The 21,348-nt window shown below is 34.6% G+C and overlaps 1 protein-coding gene across 1 annotated transcript in view; it reads left to right on the top strand.

The window, feature by feature from the left end:
* The window catches only part of LOC102803790 (uncharacterized), a 28,280-nt gene extending 13,309 nt beyond the window's left edge, over positions 1-14,971 (top strand). The window contains exons 5-14 of the mRNA XM_006824715.3: positions 31-98; positions 496-566; positions 2,842-2,902; positions 6,867-6,951; positions 7,598-7,639; positions 7,968-8,103; positions 9,390-9,456; positions 10,386-10,514; positions 11,104-11,208; positions 12,571-14,971. Coding sequence (XP_006824778.1) covers positions 31-98; positions 496-566; positions 2,842-2,902; positions 6,867-6,951; positions 7,598-7,639; positions 7,968-8,103; positions 9,390-9,456; positions 10,386-10,514; positions 11,104-11,208; positions 12,571-12,783 — 977 coding nt within the window. The 3' untranslated portion in view covers positions 12,784-14,971. The remainder of the gene's footprint in view (positions 1-30; positions 99-495; positions 567-2,841; positions 2,903-6,866; positions 6,952-7,597; positions 7,640-7,967; positions 8,104-9,389; positions 9,457-10,385; positions 10,515-11,103; positions 11,209-12,570) is intronic.
* The last annotated feature ends 6,377 nt before the right edge of the window (positions 14,972-21,348 follow it).

Genomic DNA, 21,348 nt, shown 5'->3' with positions numbered 1-21,348 from the left:
TTTAAAATAAATTTCAACTCTGTTCAACAGCAACACGTTTTGAAAAAGATGAACTGGTATGGGTTAAGTTTTATCGGCATCCATTTTGGCCAGCTATAGTAAGTTTACTTTCATATAAACTGTTGTACAGATGCATGTTTTTATTTCATTTGATCACCTTTTTACCATATTCACGTAGTTGGATCGCACAAACAACCACTTCACTTGAAAGTAGTCCTTTAATATTAAAACCTTAAATTAGCAAAGATGTACACCTAAGTTTGCTGTCACAATACTATATTAAACTATGTTAAATATTGTGATTTTTGTATTTTTTTCATAATTCATCTGATTCAAGGCCGGCTCTCTAAACAGAAAATTTGCCTTTTTAATGTGCAAAGATGCAGTCTAGTACATTTGTGTAATTGCTGCGTTTACTAGTCACCAGGATTCATGGAGAATTGTTACAGTATTATTTAGTGAATATTAATCTATGGCTTTCTATTAAATCTTCAGATCAAATCAGTCAGGAAAAACAAGGCTTCCATTTGTTTCCTTGGTTACCCACTCACAAGGAGCAGTAAAGGGTATGTACCGGGGGATAGTTTGTTAAATTGTTTGCAAGGTGCTTGCTAGTTAATACTTCGCATCCAGATCTGACCCAGTGCATACATGCAAGTCCAGATTTCTGCGGATTGTAACTAAAAACTCACTCAATGCATGCTGAGCTAGGTCCTAAAAAATTACATTTCAATATTTGGTCTTACTGAAAAAGTTTAGTGGTATGAGCCCTTCATATGATTACTAATTGATTTTCCATAGACGACAATGTTAACATATGACGAGATTGCTATATGAAAATGATGAAGAAAGTTGAAAACATGGCTCAAAAATGGGAAATCAACATGCCAGTAATCAACCATATGAAAAAAAATAACATGTTGGCCAGCTCAAACTCTTGCAAATCTCAGGTAAACAAGACACACCTACTGTATTTGGATTGCACCAAGAGAAATCACTGGAAAAACACCAAGATTAGAACATCCTAATACACACAGAATAAACCCACAGGTACACAGCCGCTAAGTAGTAAACAAAAGACCACATGTTGGTCTCACCTTTGACCCAGGTGATTACGCTCTCAAACAGGGCTCACATGAGAAAAAAAAAATATAAACAATTTCATTGGTTCTTGCAAGGAATTTAAATTGAGGGCTACGAGCAGCCATTGGTTGATTAGTGGCATGAGACCTGAAAGCATGCTCTTAAAAAGTTATCATGGACCTACAATTACAAATCATGATCCAGTTTTCATGTTTTACAATTATTTGTGAAAGTTTCCTTGTTGGATTGATTGTTGAAAATGTCTAGCATAAATTGAATGCTTTCTGGCTTCATTGAATTCATAACCAATCGACCATTCAATATTTCAAGCATTATGGTCAACCCTCCACTTTTCCTAAGGACACAACATTGTTTCATGAAAGAAACGGGGACTTATGGATTGACCTCTGTGCGTGCATCTGTCTACACCTGCATCTTAGACATACATCATACATAATATTATACATATTCATATCAATTTGTTTCACAATCAGATTCAAGATGGCTGAATAGAGGCCATTTTTGTGCAGAAAAATCATCAAAATCAAGCATTTCTGGCATTCCGGAACAGAATCTTGGATGTTTACAGATGGATTTTGTTGAAACTTGGTGCATACCGGTACATTGTACATATTGCACCTTCATGCACATCATTTTGTTTTTTAGATAAAATTCAAAATGGCCGACATGCGATTATTTTGTTGCAGTTCTATTGCCATATCTCTGACATGCTTTGGCTAATTATGTTCAAATTTTATATATTCATTATACATCATGTCATAGATATACAGATGTATATGCTAAAAAATCATGAAAAAAAAATCAACTATTTCTGGCATTCCAGAACAAGACGGACTTCATTTAATATCATGGGTCCCTGATGCACTTCATTTTGTTTTTCAGATCGAATTCAAAATGGCTGACTGGTGGCCATTTTGTTTTAAATAGTGTGGTTCATTGACTGATTGTGTTCAAATTTTATATATTCATTATACATCATGTCAGAGATATACAGATATATTGGTTTGACTATCCGGTTCAAAATGACCGCCCGGTGGCCATTTTGTTTCAATTAATGGTGTTCGTTTGACAAGATTACTAAATGTCAGTCATTTTAATGTTAAAATCAGCTTAAGCATCAGCTTCTGGATCCATATCTCATGAACATGATTATGTTCAAACTATTACTATAAACAAAACTACCCGGTATATATTTTAAATTTGTTAACTAATGGAGACTGTTCCATGCATGGCTTGTTTTTTATATTTTGCAAATGCATTAATTATTGTCATCCAAGGTCATATGTAAATCCATGTGATAGAACTTCATGTGGCATACAGGGTTGATACAAGGGGGAGGGAGTAAAACATGACCCATTCAATTAGAAATTATAATGAGATTATGCGCCTTGAACTATTTTTAAAAAGAGGGTGATACCTATTTGTATTTATACAACAGTTTCAGTAGTTTGTCCTATGCTAATACATTGGCGATAGATTATGTTCTTGCACAAAAAATAATGCATGCCCACGTTCACGAAAATTATTTATCACGATGACTTTCATTACTTTTTTGCATTGTTCGATGACTGCTAATGGATGCTTGTGAACTCGCAGTCGTCCTTTAGACAAGACTTACACATTTGTAGTAACCAACAATTTGGAAGTCAGATAAACTACTTATCTCAGAGATTATGTTAATGTAGATTAGTACATTTTTCTTAGTTTCTTTAGAACTGATTTTTATTTTGTTAACAGAATTACAGTAAACACAAGCAAACTTAAGCCATTCAACTGTCCGAACCGAGAGGAGTTCATAGTAAGTACAATCATTATACCTTTAAGTAATGAATTTGATTACTACAGTCCTGTCTTACAGAAGATGGCTGAGCAAATCTATTCATAATACTTTTTCTTCTTGTGTGGACATGTACATGTTCTGTTTTTTTTTAGTCCCCGTTCGGACGAAGTCCGAAAACGGGGACTTATAATTCGGTCTCCGTCCGTCCGTGTGTCCGTGCATCCGTCCGGAGTCATATCTCAGAATCCCTTGGACCGATTCCGTTCATTCTTTGCATGTGCCTAGTACTTTATGTGGGACATATGCACATGCAGTGGTTTAGCGATTCGATTTAAAATGGCCGACTGGCAGCCATCTTGTTTTTTGAAAATGTTGTATTTTGGACATGCTTTGTCAGTTGTCATTCAAACTTGGTACATACATGTACTTTATACATGTTAGGATGCATGTCCCCGACCGTCTGTGAGTTCCTGAGTCTGTCCGTCCGTCCGACCGTCCGTGTGTCCATCTGTCTGTGCGTCAGTCTATCCAACGTCATATTTCAGAATCCTGTTGACCGATTCCGTTCATTCTTTGCATGTGCCTCGTACCTTATGTGGGACATATGCACATGCAATGGTTTAGCGATTCCATTCAATATGGCCGACTGGCAGCCATCTTGTTTTTTGAAAATGTTGTATTTTGGACATGCTTTGTCAGTTTTCATTCAAATCTAGTACATAGATCATACATGTTAGGTTACATGTTCCCGACCGTCCGTGAGTTCCTGAGTCTGTCCGTCCGACCGTCCGTGTGTCCGTCTGTCCGTGCGTCAGTCTATCCAACGTCATATTTCAGAATCCTGTGGACCGATTCCGTTCATTCTTTGCATGTGCCTAGTACCTTATGTGGGACATATGCACATGCAGTGGTTTAGCGATTCCATTCAAAATGGCCGACTGGCAGCCATCTTGTTTTTTGAAAATGTTGTATTTTGGACATGCTTTGTCAGTTTTCATTCAAACTTGGTACATAGATTATAAATGTTAGGATACATGTCCATGACGATTTTATTCACAATTGGATCAAAGATGGCCGACTGGCAGCCATCTTGTTTTTTGAAAATGTCGTATTTTGGACATGCTTTGTCAGTTTTCATTCAAATTTAGTACATAGATCATACATGTTTGGATACATGTCCCCGACCGTCCGTGAGTTCCTGAGTCTGTCCGTTTGTCCTTCTGTGTGTCCGTCTGTCCGTGTGTCAGTCTATCCAACGTCATATTTCAGAATCCTGTGGACCGATTCCGTTCATTCTTTGCATGTGCCTAGTACCTTATGTGGGACATATGCACATGTAGTGGTTTAGCGATTCGATTCAAAATGGCCGACTGGCAGCCATCTTGTTTTTTGAAAATGGTGTATTTTGGAAATGCTTTGTCAGTTGTCATTCAAACTTGGTACATAGATTATACATGTTCGGATACATGTCCATGACGATTTATTTCGCAATTGGATCAAAGATGGTCGACTGGCAGGCATCTTGTTTTTGTTTTTTTATGCGGTATCTTGGACGTGCTCTGTCAGTTTTCATTCAAATTTGGCACATACATGTACTTTATACATGTTAGGATGCATGTCCATGACAATTTGTTTCAAAATCTGGTCAAGGATGGCCGATTGACAGCCATCTGACTTTTTGGCCTTGCTACTATATTTCCACAATTTATGTACCATACATATCAGTGTGTTTCATAATCAGATCAAAGATGGCTGAATAACGGCTGTTTTTATTTTGGCTATATTACTATAACACGAAACAAGTGTTTTGATGTAAATAAACAATCTGTTGTATACGCCACTTGGAACTCAAGTTTCAAGGACACGCTTGTGACAACCCCTCCACTTTAATATGACGAGCACAAAGAAAACTTAATGGGGACTGTGTCATTTTCAATGACTTGTTTTATATATTTTGTGTCTATTATTTTGTAAAAATGTCTCAAACTATTTTTATTAAACTCGGTACAAAGACAGTTCATGAAGTCCATCAAATATGGTAGCCAAGTTGTTGGTATAAATCGGTATATTTTGATTTGCTTTCTGATCAATCTTGCTATGATACTACCTAATGTGTATTTGGTTGCACAATCCACTTAAATTATGTCAGACTTGTGTTTTCTTCCATCTTTGTATTGAATTTTCTGGCCTTCAGTTATCATTTTGTTCAAAGTCACTTCATGCACATCATCCCACATTACATATACAAATTTCCCAAATAGTGACTTGATTTTCCATTAGGGGAACATTTCCGCAACCACATATCATGCAGGTAACGGGGCAGCTGTTAATAAAATGCTGTATGGTGGCATTTCTGTTTCCAATATTGCTGCTGTTTTGTGGCCATTTCTGCAGAGATTTTGCCCTCAATCTCACATTTGTTTTTTGCCTGTGTCTAGGTAGGGTTTCCTCTCTAGATGGTGGACATGTTTGTTTATTTTGTAGTACCATGTACCAATGTGTCGTTTAGTTTGTTTGACTACCCGTGTCAGACGAGATTGCTTTTGTATATATGTACCAGATATCTACACAAGTTGTAGAGCTATATATCATCTTGCACCTGGCTGTTATTTATAATATAATATTTAAACTTCTTTTTTTTTTTTAATCATGTTTATATTTTTTTAAATTATTATTCACATCAGCCAATGCATGTAAGGCAGATACTGTAAACTTTTATTTTCACCTTATGGTATTTTTGCGAATTCATGATTTTATGCCTTTTACAAAGACAAAATTTCTTTGTTTCATAAGGCCACACAGATTTAATTTTATGGATGACATCCTCTGGAGACCCCAAAACTAATGCGAGAGGGCGAAGACAAAAAAATCCTGCTAAAACCACAGGACTACGGAGCTGGGATTACGAATTGAACCACAGAACACAGTGTATCAAAAACAAACAAACAAGAAGTCTTTATTTGTAGGAGGCACATGTTGATGTACACATCTCGTTCTGTATTACTGTCACAGGTATCATCATCTTTGATTTTGAAAAGGCAAGAGAATAAGGCAGACGTTAGCTCAATAATACCGTAAAGAAAAACTTACTGTGTTGTATTGAAACAAAAAATTGAATTAAAAATGAACAATAAGTTTGTCAACAGCAACCTGGAAATTAACTTCTTTGACATTCAAACTACAGCTTTTAAAGTGATACTTCAACTATGTAACAAATTATAAGCGGCTCAATATTGAAAAAAAAACCACCAACAGAGAGTCAACAAAAATTTGGATGCAGAAAATTATGTACATGTATATTGCTGACTGTGTGTGCAAGCAAATTAAATGAAAATGAAAAAAAAATAATAAGAAACGCGGGACAGCCACTCTGTACAATATGTCCTTAAATGTTGTCTGGGCGAAACTCGCTTGCTGCTACCAATCTCTCGTATAGCTGTGTTAACGTTACATCTCCCTGGCCGACGTCAATTGCGTACTAGTCTACAACAATTTTTTCTGAGCTTTTATGCTCACGTGTTTTGGTGGCGTGGTCGCCATGGTGGAATTCCCGGCAATGCAATACGCATGTGCAGAAGATCATTTACGACAAAATTGGCACGTTTGAGGTAGTCCAAAACGAATTTTACGACAAGCCAGCGCTTTGCGACAATATGAGTCAGCAAGTTTCGGACAGAAAACCGTTCTGTGGCGACTCGTCGTCTGAGATTTTTTTTTTTTTTTTTGAGAACAGGCGAAAACTAATGCGCGCGCGGATGTCATCCATAAAATTAAGTCGGTGTGGCCTAACCAAGGGAAGTTTTCAATGCTATAAAATTTTATGATTTTCACTGATTCTTGAAGTTCGCAAAAATTTGTCTTTTAAATTAAAATAGTTGACAGTAAATAGCATTTTGTGGATTTGTTGTACAGAATGAAAGATGAGTGCGCCCTCAACATATGAATACATTTTATGAGTTACTTTTGTTTTTATTATTACCAGAACAATGGGCCTCAACCAGACAGTATATATTACCAAGTATTTAAGGACTGCGTGCAGAAAGCAGATGATTATTTCAGGAAGAGAGGTAAATTGTGTGGTTTACATTAATTAACAGGGGTTAATCTGGCTGTCCCACACAAGCACTTTTGTCTGGGGCAACCTAAAGTGAAAAGCATGAAATAATATAGAAATCCTGCTATTACATAGTTTTGTGTTGTACCTGGTACCTACATTTTTTTCTGTTTTTAAAATATTTTGAAGAAGTTGTTTGAAAAGCATGGTCTAAGCATGATTTTGACTGTAGTTAAAGTCTTGTATATTGTAGATTTTACAGGTCATCTGTGGTTGACCTGTAGTCACACTGTTTTTTTGACCTATGGCGTTTCTGTTTTTCTGTGATAACACTCGCGCATAAAATGCATTGTGAATCGGTTTTGAGATGTATTTTGGCAGACAAATCAAAAAAGTTAATATTTTTTTTTATATTGTTTGAATTTTCATTAAAAAATTGTTCACATGTGGATAAATATGAAATGCAGATATTGAGAAAAGTTTTGGTATAAAATGTCATACAAGGTTATCATCTGATATCACCTATTCGTAGATCTAGTTTATGCGAGTGGTGTCATGGGCTGTATTATCTATGAACTGTAAGTGAGTTGATACAAAACTTACAATTTTGACAAGAAGGAATAAAAGTACCTGTATTGATATTATTCTTATTCATTCAGGTCTTGGTAGCGCTATTAGTGTCAAGGAATTCTTTATGGAAGGTAGGTTGTGAGGTTCATATTAAAATCAATTTAAATGATCATTCCCAAGTATAAATATAAATAGACTTGTAATCTATTGATTAATTTCTCAGAAGTCATTGTGTTGCCTTAAGCACATTTATAATTCCCTCATTTTATTGCAGATATCCACAAACAAAATCAAATTAGCATAAGTTTACAGAGCTTTGGAAATTGAACTTCATTTACTAACTAACTTACCCACATATCTGTCAACTTGCAGTGTTGGTTATTTATTGCCAGTGAGAAAAAGCAATATTTAAGAACAATAACAGTATTTCGCCTAATGAGTCAACTGGTTTGTTTGTAGATATTACAAGAGTGCCAATGGATCTACCATTTTTAAATGAACTGCCAGGAACATTGGTGGAAAACCAATCAACTGATGAGGAACTTAAAAAAGATGAGGAAAGTAAATCTTCCTGTGAGAACACACAACCTCGAAGGTTAGTATGGTGGCTGCAGCTCAATCGTTTACTTATAATTCGTTCATCTATTCTCCATCCAAGTTTTATTTTAGAACCCTGTGGACCAAATCTGTTGCATTCTTTGCATGTGCCCAGTACTTTATCTGGGACATATGCACATGCAGTGGTTTACTGACAGATTCAATTTTTGAAAATGTGAAATCTTATGCTTGCTTTGTCAGTTTTTGTTTAAATTTGGTACATACATTAAAATACATGTTAAGATATATGTCTATGACATTTTGTTTTGCGATCAGATCTGGCAGCCATCTTGTTTTTTTGGAAAATGTGGTATCTTGGACAGGATTTGATACAAACATTATAAATGTTCATGAGAATTTGTTTCGTGTTCGAATCCAAAATGACCAACTGGCAGCCATCTTGTTTTTTTCAAAATGTATTGTTGACATGTTTTTTTTTCTCTTCAAATTGTACGTGTTAGGATACATGTCCATGACAATTAGCTGCACTATCAGGTTAAAGATGGTTAACTGCCTGCAATCTTGCTTTTTTACCATACTACTAGGTATATCTCTGTACATGAGCCCGGACAAAGGAAATTTTAGTTGTTATTAAAAATACATCAAGGTTTACTCAGATTTATAATGCAGTTTCTTGAGTATGTATGAGACATAGTTTGGTTGCACTTGTGTACTAAGATTTAAGACATGGGACAATGGAAGTTTTCAGTTATCAGTACAATACTACTTTATGATGAGTTGTACCCACATAGAGTACACATTAATTCAATTGTTTGCAGATATTCCATGTATTATTTTAACACGAGTCTTTTATATATTAAATGACGGGGACTGTGGCATGTTAACAATGATTTGCGTTATCACAGAATATATTTATTTTTTTAGCCATCTATATATTCATAGTTTTGTGGATAATACATCAAATATAATTACGTTAGGAATTATTGAGGCAATGCATGTTTTCGCACAATCTAAGAAATATGTACATGTATTAGCAGTGGGCAGACAAGAGTCTGAAATGTTGTCATGTGTTAATGACACATTCAAATTTTAGCAAACAACTGCAGCTATAAATTTAAATTATTGTAATTCCCCATGCTATTTACGGCTGCTAATTTACAACGATATTGCCGCATTTTGAGCTACCATTATCGCTTGCATAGAAATATCAAAATTGAATATACCGCTTATTACATTGAACTGTTATGAATAGATAAATATATAGATAGATATATATATATATTCCAGTACGTATTTAAGTGTTGGTTATTATTTTTTGAATAGAGGAACAGCGTTTTTGCGAAGAGTTCAGAAACTGATTAATTTTATTACCAAAAGCAAGGAACTAGAGGTTAGTGGTTGTGAATGTGAACATCATTTAAATAATTAAAAGTTATTGGAAATTGTATGGCATTGACTTACTTTATGTCTTGTATGCTTGGCGTAATTTGAACTGTTGTCATCAGTGATAATCAACAGGAGCTATAATTGTTATTCCTGATTGTCTGTGTGCTTGGACTCAGTGTGTCCATGAGTGTAGCATAGCTGACAGGTACAGTACAGTCCAAATGTAATCTTAACAGTGAGCTAGCTTTCAGTAATCTGCCTAATTATGTCTGTCATATTAGTATTTTACTAATACTACCAAGAGTAAGTTTAAAATATTAGTGACTGTGTTTCTCACTCTAAACCTTGTAAGTTTTTTTAAACAGTTCAAATTCCGTTGATAGCTAGCTTGAACGTCAATTTATCCTCAGACTGTTCTGTGTAGGCCATATGATACAAGAATCAACTTTTGTCGTGCAATGTTGTTAGTTGGAGATTTGTTGCCAATGTGTTGTAGTATGTTGATAGAACTAGAGACATGCTCTATTCTTGCAACAAGTTGCATGTTGTTGATGTCAACTTGCAACATTGCATGCAACATTTGTTGTGAACAAAAGTTGTAGCTTGTTGATCCGTGTATTGTAGTCTTTATTTAGATCATATCTAATGCAGTGTATGAACTACTGAAAAATACTTTATTTTAGCTGGAATAAATTTTCGGTGAAATGACTCTTTGGCTGTTTTGTACGGAGTTTATTTTCACTGATTGTTTATGAGTTGATTGTAAAATATAGGAAAAAAAGTATATTTGCTTGATTTTATTTCCACTGAATAATTCCTTCAGCGAAAAAAAAAGAAATTGAAAGGATTTTACAGTATGACATGTCTGTGATTAGTATAGGTTTGTCATAATACCGGTACATACCAGAACTAACATCAGTTATGTATTCACAGGAGATGCTGATTGGTGTATATCACGGTACAATACCAAATAGACGTCACCATGTATGGCATAAAGGACCTCCCTCAGAGAGGAAAAAACTCAAGGACAATGTATTTGGGCCTGTCATTGAAGAATATCAGGTATAGACCATTAGTGAATTTATATGTATTTTTATAGTATTTAATGAGTAATGATAAATCATAATATCGCTATGAACAAAAAAGAACCATCTGGAGAGACTGTTTATAATGACTGAAGGACACTGCACAAAATAATGCATTTAAGCTCAAGTTGTTTAATACTGTAGAATAATTTATTTTCGCTTGGAATTTATTTTCGCTATTTTCGCTGAAGGGATGATTCAGTGAAAATAAAATCCAGCGAATATACCTTTTTTCCTATATTTCACATTAAACTCATCAAAAATCAGTGAAAATAAATTCCATACAAAACGTCCAAAAAGCCTTTTCAGCGAAAATAAAGTATTCCACAGTATGTTTCTCTTTTTCAATAATGAGAATATAGAACATGGAGGATTTTGAGTGGCTGTAAAACTCTAAACTCTTTATCATATTTATTTATATATACATATATAATACACTGTACATCACAAAAGACAAATGACCATCAGTAACAAGTCATGAAAGTAGAATCAAGGGGCTGTCTATGAGCTGGGGATTCAGTAAACATGCATGTACATCTAATAGGTGTTTTTTATTTTTCATGTAGCAAGAAGCTTTGATTAATCACTTTCAAAACCTCTATAAGAAGTGCATGGCAGAGGATGACTCTTTTGTTAGCATTGGATATATCTTGGAAGTGTGGATTCCTGAGGTATAGTTACAATGTTTCAGTTAATTGATGCAGTTACGCTCGTGCTGATGTCGTGTGTGATTCACATGAGTCATTTGGTGGATGTTACTGCAAATGGAGATGCTGAATTGTTCGACATCTGTTTACGAACATAGAGGAAAACATGGAAATACAAAAATGACCACGCCTGTATTTCAGAAACCAAGTCCACTTTTGCGAAACCACACCCAAATTGTAATTTGATGTTCAATATAATTTGAAGTTCTGTTAACTGTTAATTCAACATCGAGTTCCAATTTGGGCATGCAAAAGTGGTCGTGGTCTCAAAAATATGGTCGTGATCATTTCTTTAACTCAATGTTTTCATAACTCGATGTTCATAACTCGATGTCCATAACTCGAACAATTAAAAATCCCATGCAAATGACTCTCTAGTTGTTTTGAGACTCCGTTTTCCCTGACCCTAAAAGAACAAAAATGTATAGCCAAAAATAACTTGTGTGAATATTTAAATTTAAATTGATTTATGGTCCTGAGAATGCATCCATTTTTCGGTAATTTACAAATATAAATATTTATAGTACTGATTGTATGCCAAATTTATGATTAGGCTACACTGATTTAATTTTATGGATGACATCCTCTGGAGACCCCAAAACTAATGCGAGAGGGCGAAAAAAAAAAAAAAAATTGCCAAAAAAAAAATCCCGACAAATCCCTGGCCGACGTCAATTGCGTACCAGTCAACAACAATCCCTCCATTTTTTCTCTGAACTTTTATGCTTATGTATTTTGGTGGCGTAGTCGCCATGTTGGAATTCCCGGCAACGCAATACGCATGTGCAGAAGATCATTTACGACAAAATTGGCACGTTTGGAGGTAGTCCAAAACGAGTTTTACGACAAGCCAGCGCTTTGCGACAATATGAGTCGGCAAGTTCCGGACAGGAAACCGATATGTGGAGACTCGTCGTCGGAATTTTTTGTTGTTTTTTTGTTGAGAACAGGCTAAAACTAATGCGCGCGTGGATGTCATCCATAAAATTAAGTCGGTGTGGCCTTACTTGAACATTGGTCAAGATTGAAAATCTAGTTAGATTCAAGCAGTGAAGTAAAAGTGAAAGTCCCCTGAAAATAAACTCAAATAAATCAAAAAGTGACGGTAAATAAACCTCCCTTTTTTGCTATATTTACTTATTCTCTGTTTTAACACTTCAACAGACAGCCATTCAGTACCCTAAATATGCATAGCTACACCTCCATAAATCTTCACACTGCACTTCATGAAGGATTTTAAAAACAGTTGTAATATCAAACTTTTAGTCATTGTCAATAATCAACATTTTTTGCCATTTATAAATGATTGATGCTTTCTTTTTGTAGGCTTTGATATTTGCAATCCAAAAAGTAGATCGTCTCAGCAAACTTGAAGCAATTCAGAAATTTAACAGCGATTCGTCCATTCCAAAGTATCGATACAGCAAAGATGAAGTCCCTGTGTTAATCATGACGCAGGAAGAACGACAAGAAAACATCAAGCGAGCAGCGCATGCTTGTGGATTTCCCGAAGACTTTTTGATGACAAGTAGTGCATAGCTGACATTATTCTTCATAAATTATTTTTACCAAAGTCATTAACAATACAAGTAAAGTTGAGATCCTGTTTTTCTGTTTAGTTGCATCATTGAAACTGCAGTTTAGTATTGACTTTTGATTCCACTGTAGCAATTATGCATTGTCAATGTTTCTTCTTCTTATGCATAGAAGAAAAAAAACAGAGTTGTCAAAGGCAATTGTTGGGAATTCTTCCCAGTCATCGACTATTATTTATTATACATTTGCTGAACTTGTATGTCTGCTTTGCACCATTCTTCTCATCATTTGAAGCAACAATATCAGGAAAGATTCTAACTATGCAACTCTATTGTTACTGAGTAACATTTTCACGGACCATGCTTGACCCATAATCCTTTGCTGGATAATCAAGTTGGTTGACTACATAATAATGATGAAAAGTTGAATATCTAGAGAATGGAGTGAAAAGTGATATATATAAAAAAAAAAATGTAAATTGCATTCTTCTACATTTGTGGAGCCCCCTCATCTTGGAGCATTATGTTGTTTTCCCGGTGTTCTCCATTAATGTTGATTATTTCATCTATGGTACAATTCAGATTCTAGGTTTACCCTGTATCTCTGCAGTGGACAGTTACAAGGCATCTGTAATTTAGTGACAGGTTCAACCGTGGCCAGCAATTGTTCTGTGTGTTAGTATGGGGATGCATTAAATGATCTGCTTGGTATATGTATGCTCACAATTCAGTAAGGTATTACCTGTCGGTGATGCTGGATCATACATACATGCATTCAGTGTTTTATAATTTCCTCTTAATCCAACTGCATTCTTTCAGTAATTTAGTTTTGTTCCTGGATTTGTCAACACTAACTTGAGAGATTTTCCCCTGTTAGATATCATTCTTATAAAAATGTTTCCAAATTATGAAACTGTTTGTTATTGAGCAAAATGTGGATGCATATACCACAATCTTAATGAGTTAACTGTTCTATTATGTATATATGCTGTCTAAGCTACTGGCATAACCCAGCCTAAAAAAAAAATTGATATTCAATGAATTATATTTCCAGCATCAGTTAAATAATTTAAAATTAATTTAAAATAGATTTCTTTTGTCAAAAATAACTTTACGTTGTCAAGATTATGGAATATATGCAAAGACTTCCAGCTTAGAATATTTCATCTTTACCTTCAATGTTTGCAGTATGTTTTTGTATTTGACCCATTTTTGTAGAATTATTTTTTTTTTTATCACCCAGAATTTACAAGACAGTTGATAGACTATTATTTTTTTTTGTATGACACTTCAAGAGGCTGATTATGAAAATACCTGTGTGGTGCTTGCCACAACAGGCATGCAAAGTATTAGGAACTGAAACTACAGCCGTGTGGCTTGTACTGATGTCTAGATGTTTGACACTGGCAGCAGTGTGTCGAATGTTGATATGTACAATATCTTTTTATTGGATTATTAGAGGATTTTGTATTAATCAGCATTTTAGATCGCATTTGGGGCAGGGAGAAAATTTGACATACTTTTTTTATAATGTATTTGTGTACCCTATGCAATCTTATTGATATTCTGAATATGTCATTTAAATTCACACAGTTAAGCTTTGCCTGTATTGAATTGCTTAAAATTCCTTTCATTTGTTAATATTAATAATATATCTGACATTCCTTGACCAATCAAATGCAAAATTTACACATGATGCCACATACCTGTATATGCACACTTAATGATCCAATTCAAAATGGTTAAATGGTAATCATTTTTGCCATTCTTCCCCCAGATCTTGGTCAGTCATGGACGTGTATTATTTATGGCCATTAACTAGACCTGGAGTATGTCATTTTGTTTAACAGATTCAAAATGGCTGACTGGTAGACAGTTTTTTTGATTGATTGCAATCTTTATAACTACAATACACATGTCACACATATTGACATCCCTTTCGAGTTCTGATTCACAATGCTTGACTAGTTTTGTATATGTTACTTCAACAATGGAGACTTCACTCAGTATTTTGAGTGTGACAAATGCAGTCCATGCCAAACCTCATGCGACAAAGAACCTGCGACCTACAGGTAAACTAATGTAATGACACATCAAGATAGTTCTGTATTATAATTGCTTGGACATCTTTGTTAATTTAGTGTCTGATTTAATTGTATTTGCAGAAATAAATTTGTTTGCATGATACTAAAGTGGTCAATACTTTGACATATAAGGGAGGCATATTTCATGCGTTCAGTCACAGTATAGTCTGGCGTCTTTATAGTAAAATATGTACAGACTTTGCATGGACCCTATGCGGTCTACATGTGGATAGCTAAAATCAAGTCTTTTATGGGCTTTCTGCTATTTGGTTATGGACTCCTTGCAACCAGTCGAGTTGTTCTTTGGTCTCAGTTTGAATGGTTTCCATCTGAATAGCCAGTCATACAGGAATTTCAAAAATCAGTTACAGCCTTGAAATTTGGCCTTTTTACCTTGCCCGTACCATCAAAGATGGAAGGGAAAGGTATATTAAGGGAAAGATTTTGTCCGGCGTTGTCGTCGTCGTCGTTGTCGTCGTTAATAATTGTTATTGTGTGCATGATAACTTTACTAATTCTATTCCAAACTTCATCAAACTTGGTCACCTTGTTCATCAGTATAAAGTCTTCCCTGAGTTTAGACAACAGATGTCCTGTATGAAAATATCATGCAAAAATTGAGAAAAACTGATAAAATATTTCGACTGTTTCTACTTGACTGATCACTGGTGATACACATCAAAGGTCACTGATCTCAGTGGAAATATGCATTGTTGTATGTGTTCAATGAAGCAAATGATTTATCTTGTAATAATATCCTTGGTAATGTATCTCAGAATCCCTTACTGGGTTTCAAAACCAACTCATGGAGAGATTGCACAGTCTGATACACATTTGCAAACCTACCAATAAATCTTTACAGAAAACAAGATGTCAGAAAATCAATATAAGCACTGCTATGAACTGGGTGCCAAACTTTGATCAAGATCTGAAGCTAATAGAAAATCTGTTTAGTTCAAAGTTATCAAATCAAAAACAATACATAAAAAATACATAAAAAGCAAAACATTTCATCCACATTTTAAAAAGAAAATTGTTCTAAAATATATGTATTCTGTATTTGACAAACAGTTCATTCGACAAATGAAAACTCACAGGAATATGTTTCAGCTATTAGAACAGAATGATAGAGTTTTTATAATACTAGTTTAAAAACTCACTTCAAACAAAGATTGTTTGAAGATGTAGGTTCTCAGGAGGCAACAGTACTGTTGACTTCTCCCTCCACTGGACACCAACTAACTATTTAAAGCAGAGCTTGCAACATGATAGCTATTCATAAAGGGTGTTTTTTTTTTTACTTTTCATATAATACAGTAGTCACACAATGAGGCAGTTCATATTTGTCTCAGTGAATCATTAATTTTTGACAGACACCTGTACAAAATACTTGGACAAAAGCCAGCTAAGATTTTCTGTTATCTTGCATGTTTAATGAATCTATTCACGTCTAAATGCAGCACTTTTTTTTTGCAATGAGGCATTTGTTTTTATACTAAAATATCTGAATTACTTTGAATAAAGCTGGAAATTATGTCCCTTAAAATAATTAAACAAATAAGGCACCAATGTTTTTGTAAGATATTTACATCTTTAAAGGACATTCGGTAGACTGATTCCCCACTGTTAGTTCAACCCCAAAACTTTTTTGTATTCAAAATTAATTATGACAATGTATATTTATATTGAAACAAACTATGTTAAAGGGAATTATATTATATAACAAAGGGCAAGGTCACCAGAGTTCAACTATGTTTATAATAATCTAGGAATCCAGTGGAATTCCACCACTTAGTTAAATTCAATAAAAATCTTTCCCTTTTTTCATACTGCAATTTTCTTATTTATAATTTGCCAATAACTGGAAAAGTTCCCTTGACATCACCTTATTGCATGAAATGTAATGTGTGCTTGGATTGGTTTGGCTTAGATCTCCAAAGAATTTATATCAATTCAACCAATCAGAGAATGCCTTACTTAGGGCGTGTGCTGTATATCAAAATCTCACAGATGAGATGCGTGCTTGGATTGGATTGGATCTCCAAAGAAATATCAATTCAACCAATCAGAGAATGCCTTACTTAGGGCGTGTGCTGTATATCAAAATCGCACAGATGAGATGTGTGCTTGGATTGGCTTGGATCTCCAAAGAAATCATGTCAATCTAACCAATCAGAGAATGCCTTACTTAGGGCGTGTGCTGTATATCAAAATCTCTCAGATGAACCTCAAAATAAATTATATGATAGGCATGTCTTGTTGATCACATCATTTCGAAATACTGAAGAAGTTCTCATTACAGCAAAATGAAATTAGACTGAATTTGACAGAAGTTGAAGAAAAAAAACTGAAGGTTTATACACATTCTTGTAAATTTTTAGAGAAGTTAGAATATTTTTGAATCCCTGGCACTGCAGATACAACAGTTCCCGACTATTTACCGGGTTGTTAAGCCATTATAAAGATATTTGTTAAAGCATTTGTTTAGTTGCAGCTTTCACAGCATACAAGCTTCTTAAAGTGAACTTGAAATCTGATGAAAATTGTGTGACCTACTTAAAAGTAGATGTAAGATTTGAAACTGATGCTACCGGTGTATTGAAAAGTCTGAAAGTTAGGTAAAATAAGTGATAGAGTGGTGATGAGCTTCAGGATGAGTAGTCTTCTCTCAAAACACTTGTAAGCAAGCAAAAGAATGAGTCTCAGAATCCCGCATGGAGATATTCAAGTATGTGATGAACTGAAGAGGGAGTTTGAAAAGCGTTGCTCTGTCAAATACAAACGATGCGTTATTTATAAATTTCACCTTCAGGGAAGCAAAGGCCAGACTCTACAGCAGACTAGACAAGTGTAAATGTAATTTTCAGATTGCCCAGTGTCTTATTGAACTTGAGATTGGTATTGGACATGTGAAAGAACTCTACTGTCACTTGAACAAAGAAATCACAGTATCTGACACCTCTCAGTTGTATCAGCAACACTATAATCAAGATCACTCAATGTAAGATCATGTGTATGGGGAAGGATGACATCATTAAGACTTCTTGTTCCAACACAATATTGTACACCAGAATCAAATAGCATTTATAATTCAAAATAGTTGCGGTGGAATTGGGGTGGAAAAAAATTATCAAAATCTGCTGCTATCTGTCGGATATAGGAATTTGAAAGGATTTGTGGGAGGAATTTAACAAAATAGCTATAGAATTATAAAGATTTTTGCGGAGTTTTGATTAAATTATATAAACTATATAATTCTATATAAATTATATATAGAAAGTGATCAATACATCCGACATACAGCACAAAAAATACGTGTGTCACAAGACTTAGATAAAGATTTACATTCAAAATATCTTCAATAGTTTACCCACATAAGGACTACGTATTCCCTGACTCACATACCAGGTACAGGTCAGCGTGATTACAAAAACAACAACAAACAATTTATAAACATATAATATCAAAGAACACTTAAAAAGAACTGAGAGTATTGGAGACACAATAAAATTAATTCAAAATTTAAGATTTGCATTTCAAATGAGAAGCTTAGCAACTAATTTATGTCTGCTATTTGCAATGCACAACATGAAAACATTGTGATTCACATTATCAAAATTTATAATACATACAGAAAATACATTTGCTTATTCATTCATGGTTTTTAATCTAATTAATTATTTAGAGTACCTCTGTGATGAATTCAATTTGAATCTGATTTTTTTAAGATACCAGGAATAGGTTAATAATAGATAAACAATATGCATAATTATCAACATTAAACAAATCATGTCTGTGGACTACCTCAATGAACCAAAGGAATCATTATACAAATTAAGCAATTATTATGCATAGATTTAGGTCTGTATATTGTTTCAGGGCGCACATGTACAAAGTTTAAATTAGTGGAAAGCTGAAAAGTAAATTATTATGCAAATTAGGTAATTATTAGATGTATATAAACTTAAAACTAATTAGATCATTACATTATGTTAGAGTATATATGTAGTTGAAAATTGGCTAATTATGCAAATTAGGTAATCAATATGCACTGATCTATGTACCAGGATTCATTGAAAATGGGATAATTAGTACCTGCGATATCAGTCTAAAAGCTGAAAATTAATCATTTATACAAATTAGTTGATTAATATGCACACATTTTTACCCAAAATTAATCAGGTCTCTGCATTGTTCTAGAAAAACTATGTACCATGTTTTATTGAAATTAATGAAGGGATAGTACTTGAAATATCAAAAGCTGAAAATTGATTAAATATGCAGATTAGGTAATTAATATTTCACATATCTGTCTGTGTATTGTTCTAAGTTTCTATGTAAGTTTTATTGAAATGTGATGATTAGTACCTGAGATATCAGTGGAAAAACCGAAAATTGATTATGCAAATTAGGTTAATTATATGCATGGATTTTTACCCAAAACTAATAACATCTGTGCATTAGTACAAGGCATCTATGTACAAAGTTTCATAACAATCCAATGAATGGCTCTTTAGATATTAGTGGAACAGTCATGCAACAGCTAAAAATTAGTAAATTATCATACCAATTTGGTAATTACTATGCATGGATTGCAACCAAAACCTAATCAAATCTGCGCATTAGCCCAACGCATCTATGGACCAAGTTTCATCAGTGGAACAGTCATGGAACAGCTGAAAATTAGCTAATTATCATGCAAATTAAGTTTATTATATGCATGGATTTTTACCCAAAACTAATCAAATCTGTACATTAGTCCAGAGCATCTATGTACCAAGTTTCATCAGAATCCAATGAAAGGCTCTTTAGATATCAGTAGCACAGTCATGGAACAAATTATCATACCAATTAGGTAATTAATATGCATGGATTTCAACCAAAACCCAATCAAATCTGCGCATTAGCCCAACGCATCTATGCACCAAGTTTCATTAAAAACTAACATACGGTTCTTGAGATATCAGTGGAACGGACGGACACACACACACATACAGAAAGGTAACTGCAAAGACTCCATTGTGTGCTTCGCTAACTGTAGTCAAAAAAAGAGTTATCACTGCTGTTACGTAACAACGATTATCAGAATTTTATTCAGATGTTTATTTAAATAATCTAACTTTCAATTTGATTAGCTAAGTTTTCAAAGAAACTACCGACAGTGATCGCCTACAAATACAATAATCCTGGAGGTAATCGTACGTATGAACAGTCCCATCACGACACACCACTACGTCCGTCTGCACGCACTGAATTTAATATGATTTTAATAGCTAGTCTCGTTTTCGTAACATTCGGTGGAAATATTTCAAAATTTTTATAAAATACTCGTATCACTTTTGCTCTAAAATGTGATTATGCAAATATTCCTGAAACTATATCTACACATATTTATATGAAGTAGTCCGTTGTTTTGATCTGTAGTATTTGTACACAGACGTTCATCGGGAAACAAATCGAAATATCCAATCGTGTTTGTTTGTTTGATTGAAAATATTACGCCCAATTGTTTTAATAAGAACCGTACCTTTACGCTTCCACCGTAGCGCCCCCTAGAGACAAAACACCTTTGTGGATGTACGGGTGAAAGATGGGGGGGGGGGGGGGGGGGGGTCACACGCATCCAAATGATTTGTCTGCACAGTCATCTATAAGTTTAATGTTTGCTTTATACTTTAAATGACAATGCACTGCACATCCGATCAATATTTCCCTGTGAATGGCATTGAACGTAGCGGGCGTTATTTCCGAAAAGGTGAATCCCACAGGCTTGTACTCGTCGGCTCGGTGACCGGATATTCTCGTCGCCGCTAAGTGTTGCACATATGGTTGAAAAACCGAAGTCAAAATAAGAAATATAATTATGCAAGAATCATATACACATTAATCTGAGTTATGCAATTATTATTACGGAGATGTTCATTATTAAAGTGGAACAGCTATCACCAAAATAGCTCCTTTCTTGGTTGTTTTTTCTCAATATCCGAACCTTTCATTTATAGAGGTGTACAAAACACCTCTCTTAATTTGACGTATTCAAAGTTGGAATGACAATTGATAACATCCGTTGGCTTGACAACTTTTTTTTGAAATCTCTGAGTGAGTAAGGCTAGCCTGCACTTGACAGATCCAATACCGTGGTGTCTAATCACTTATTTGCATATTTGCATTTTGGCGTTTGCCTTACTTTTCTTCTATTGGTATTATGTTAATTAACTTTTCTTATGCGCTGCATCGTCCGATTCTACTGTTTCCCTGAAGCCGACCATCCATGGCTAGCTCTACGAACCCGTGCGTGGTCGTGTTGGGCAAAGCTATATATTTGACCTCAGTTGATATGTATGATTTGATTGGGCGCCAAGAATCTGGATCCACCAATTAGCGCTAGCGTTCTTGTGACGAAACTCTCTTTAGTTCCAACCACTGTGTTCCAACTTAGTTTTGACGCCTTATATTATGTCATAGCTTAAATGACGTAAACACGC

The sequence above is a fragment of the Saccoglossus kowalevskii genome, chromosome 13, assembly GCF_978046115.1.
Source record: "Saccoglossus kowalevskii chromosome 13, keSacKowa6.1, whole genome shotgun sequence".
NCBI classification, from domain to species: Eukaryota; Metazoa; Hemichordata; class Enteropneusta; family Harrimaniidae; genus Saccoglossus; species Saccoglossus kowalevskii.
Note: the sequence above shows the minus strand (reverse complement) of the source record. Positions and strands in the feature narration are given on the sequence as shown.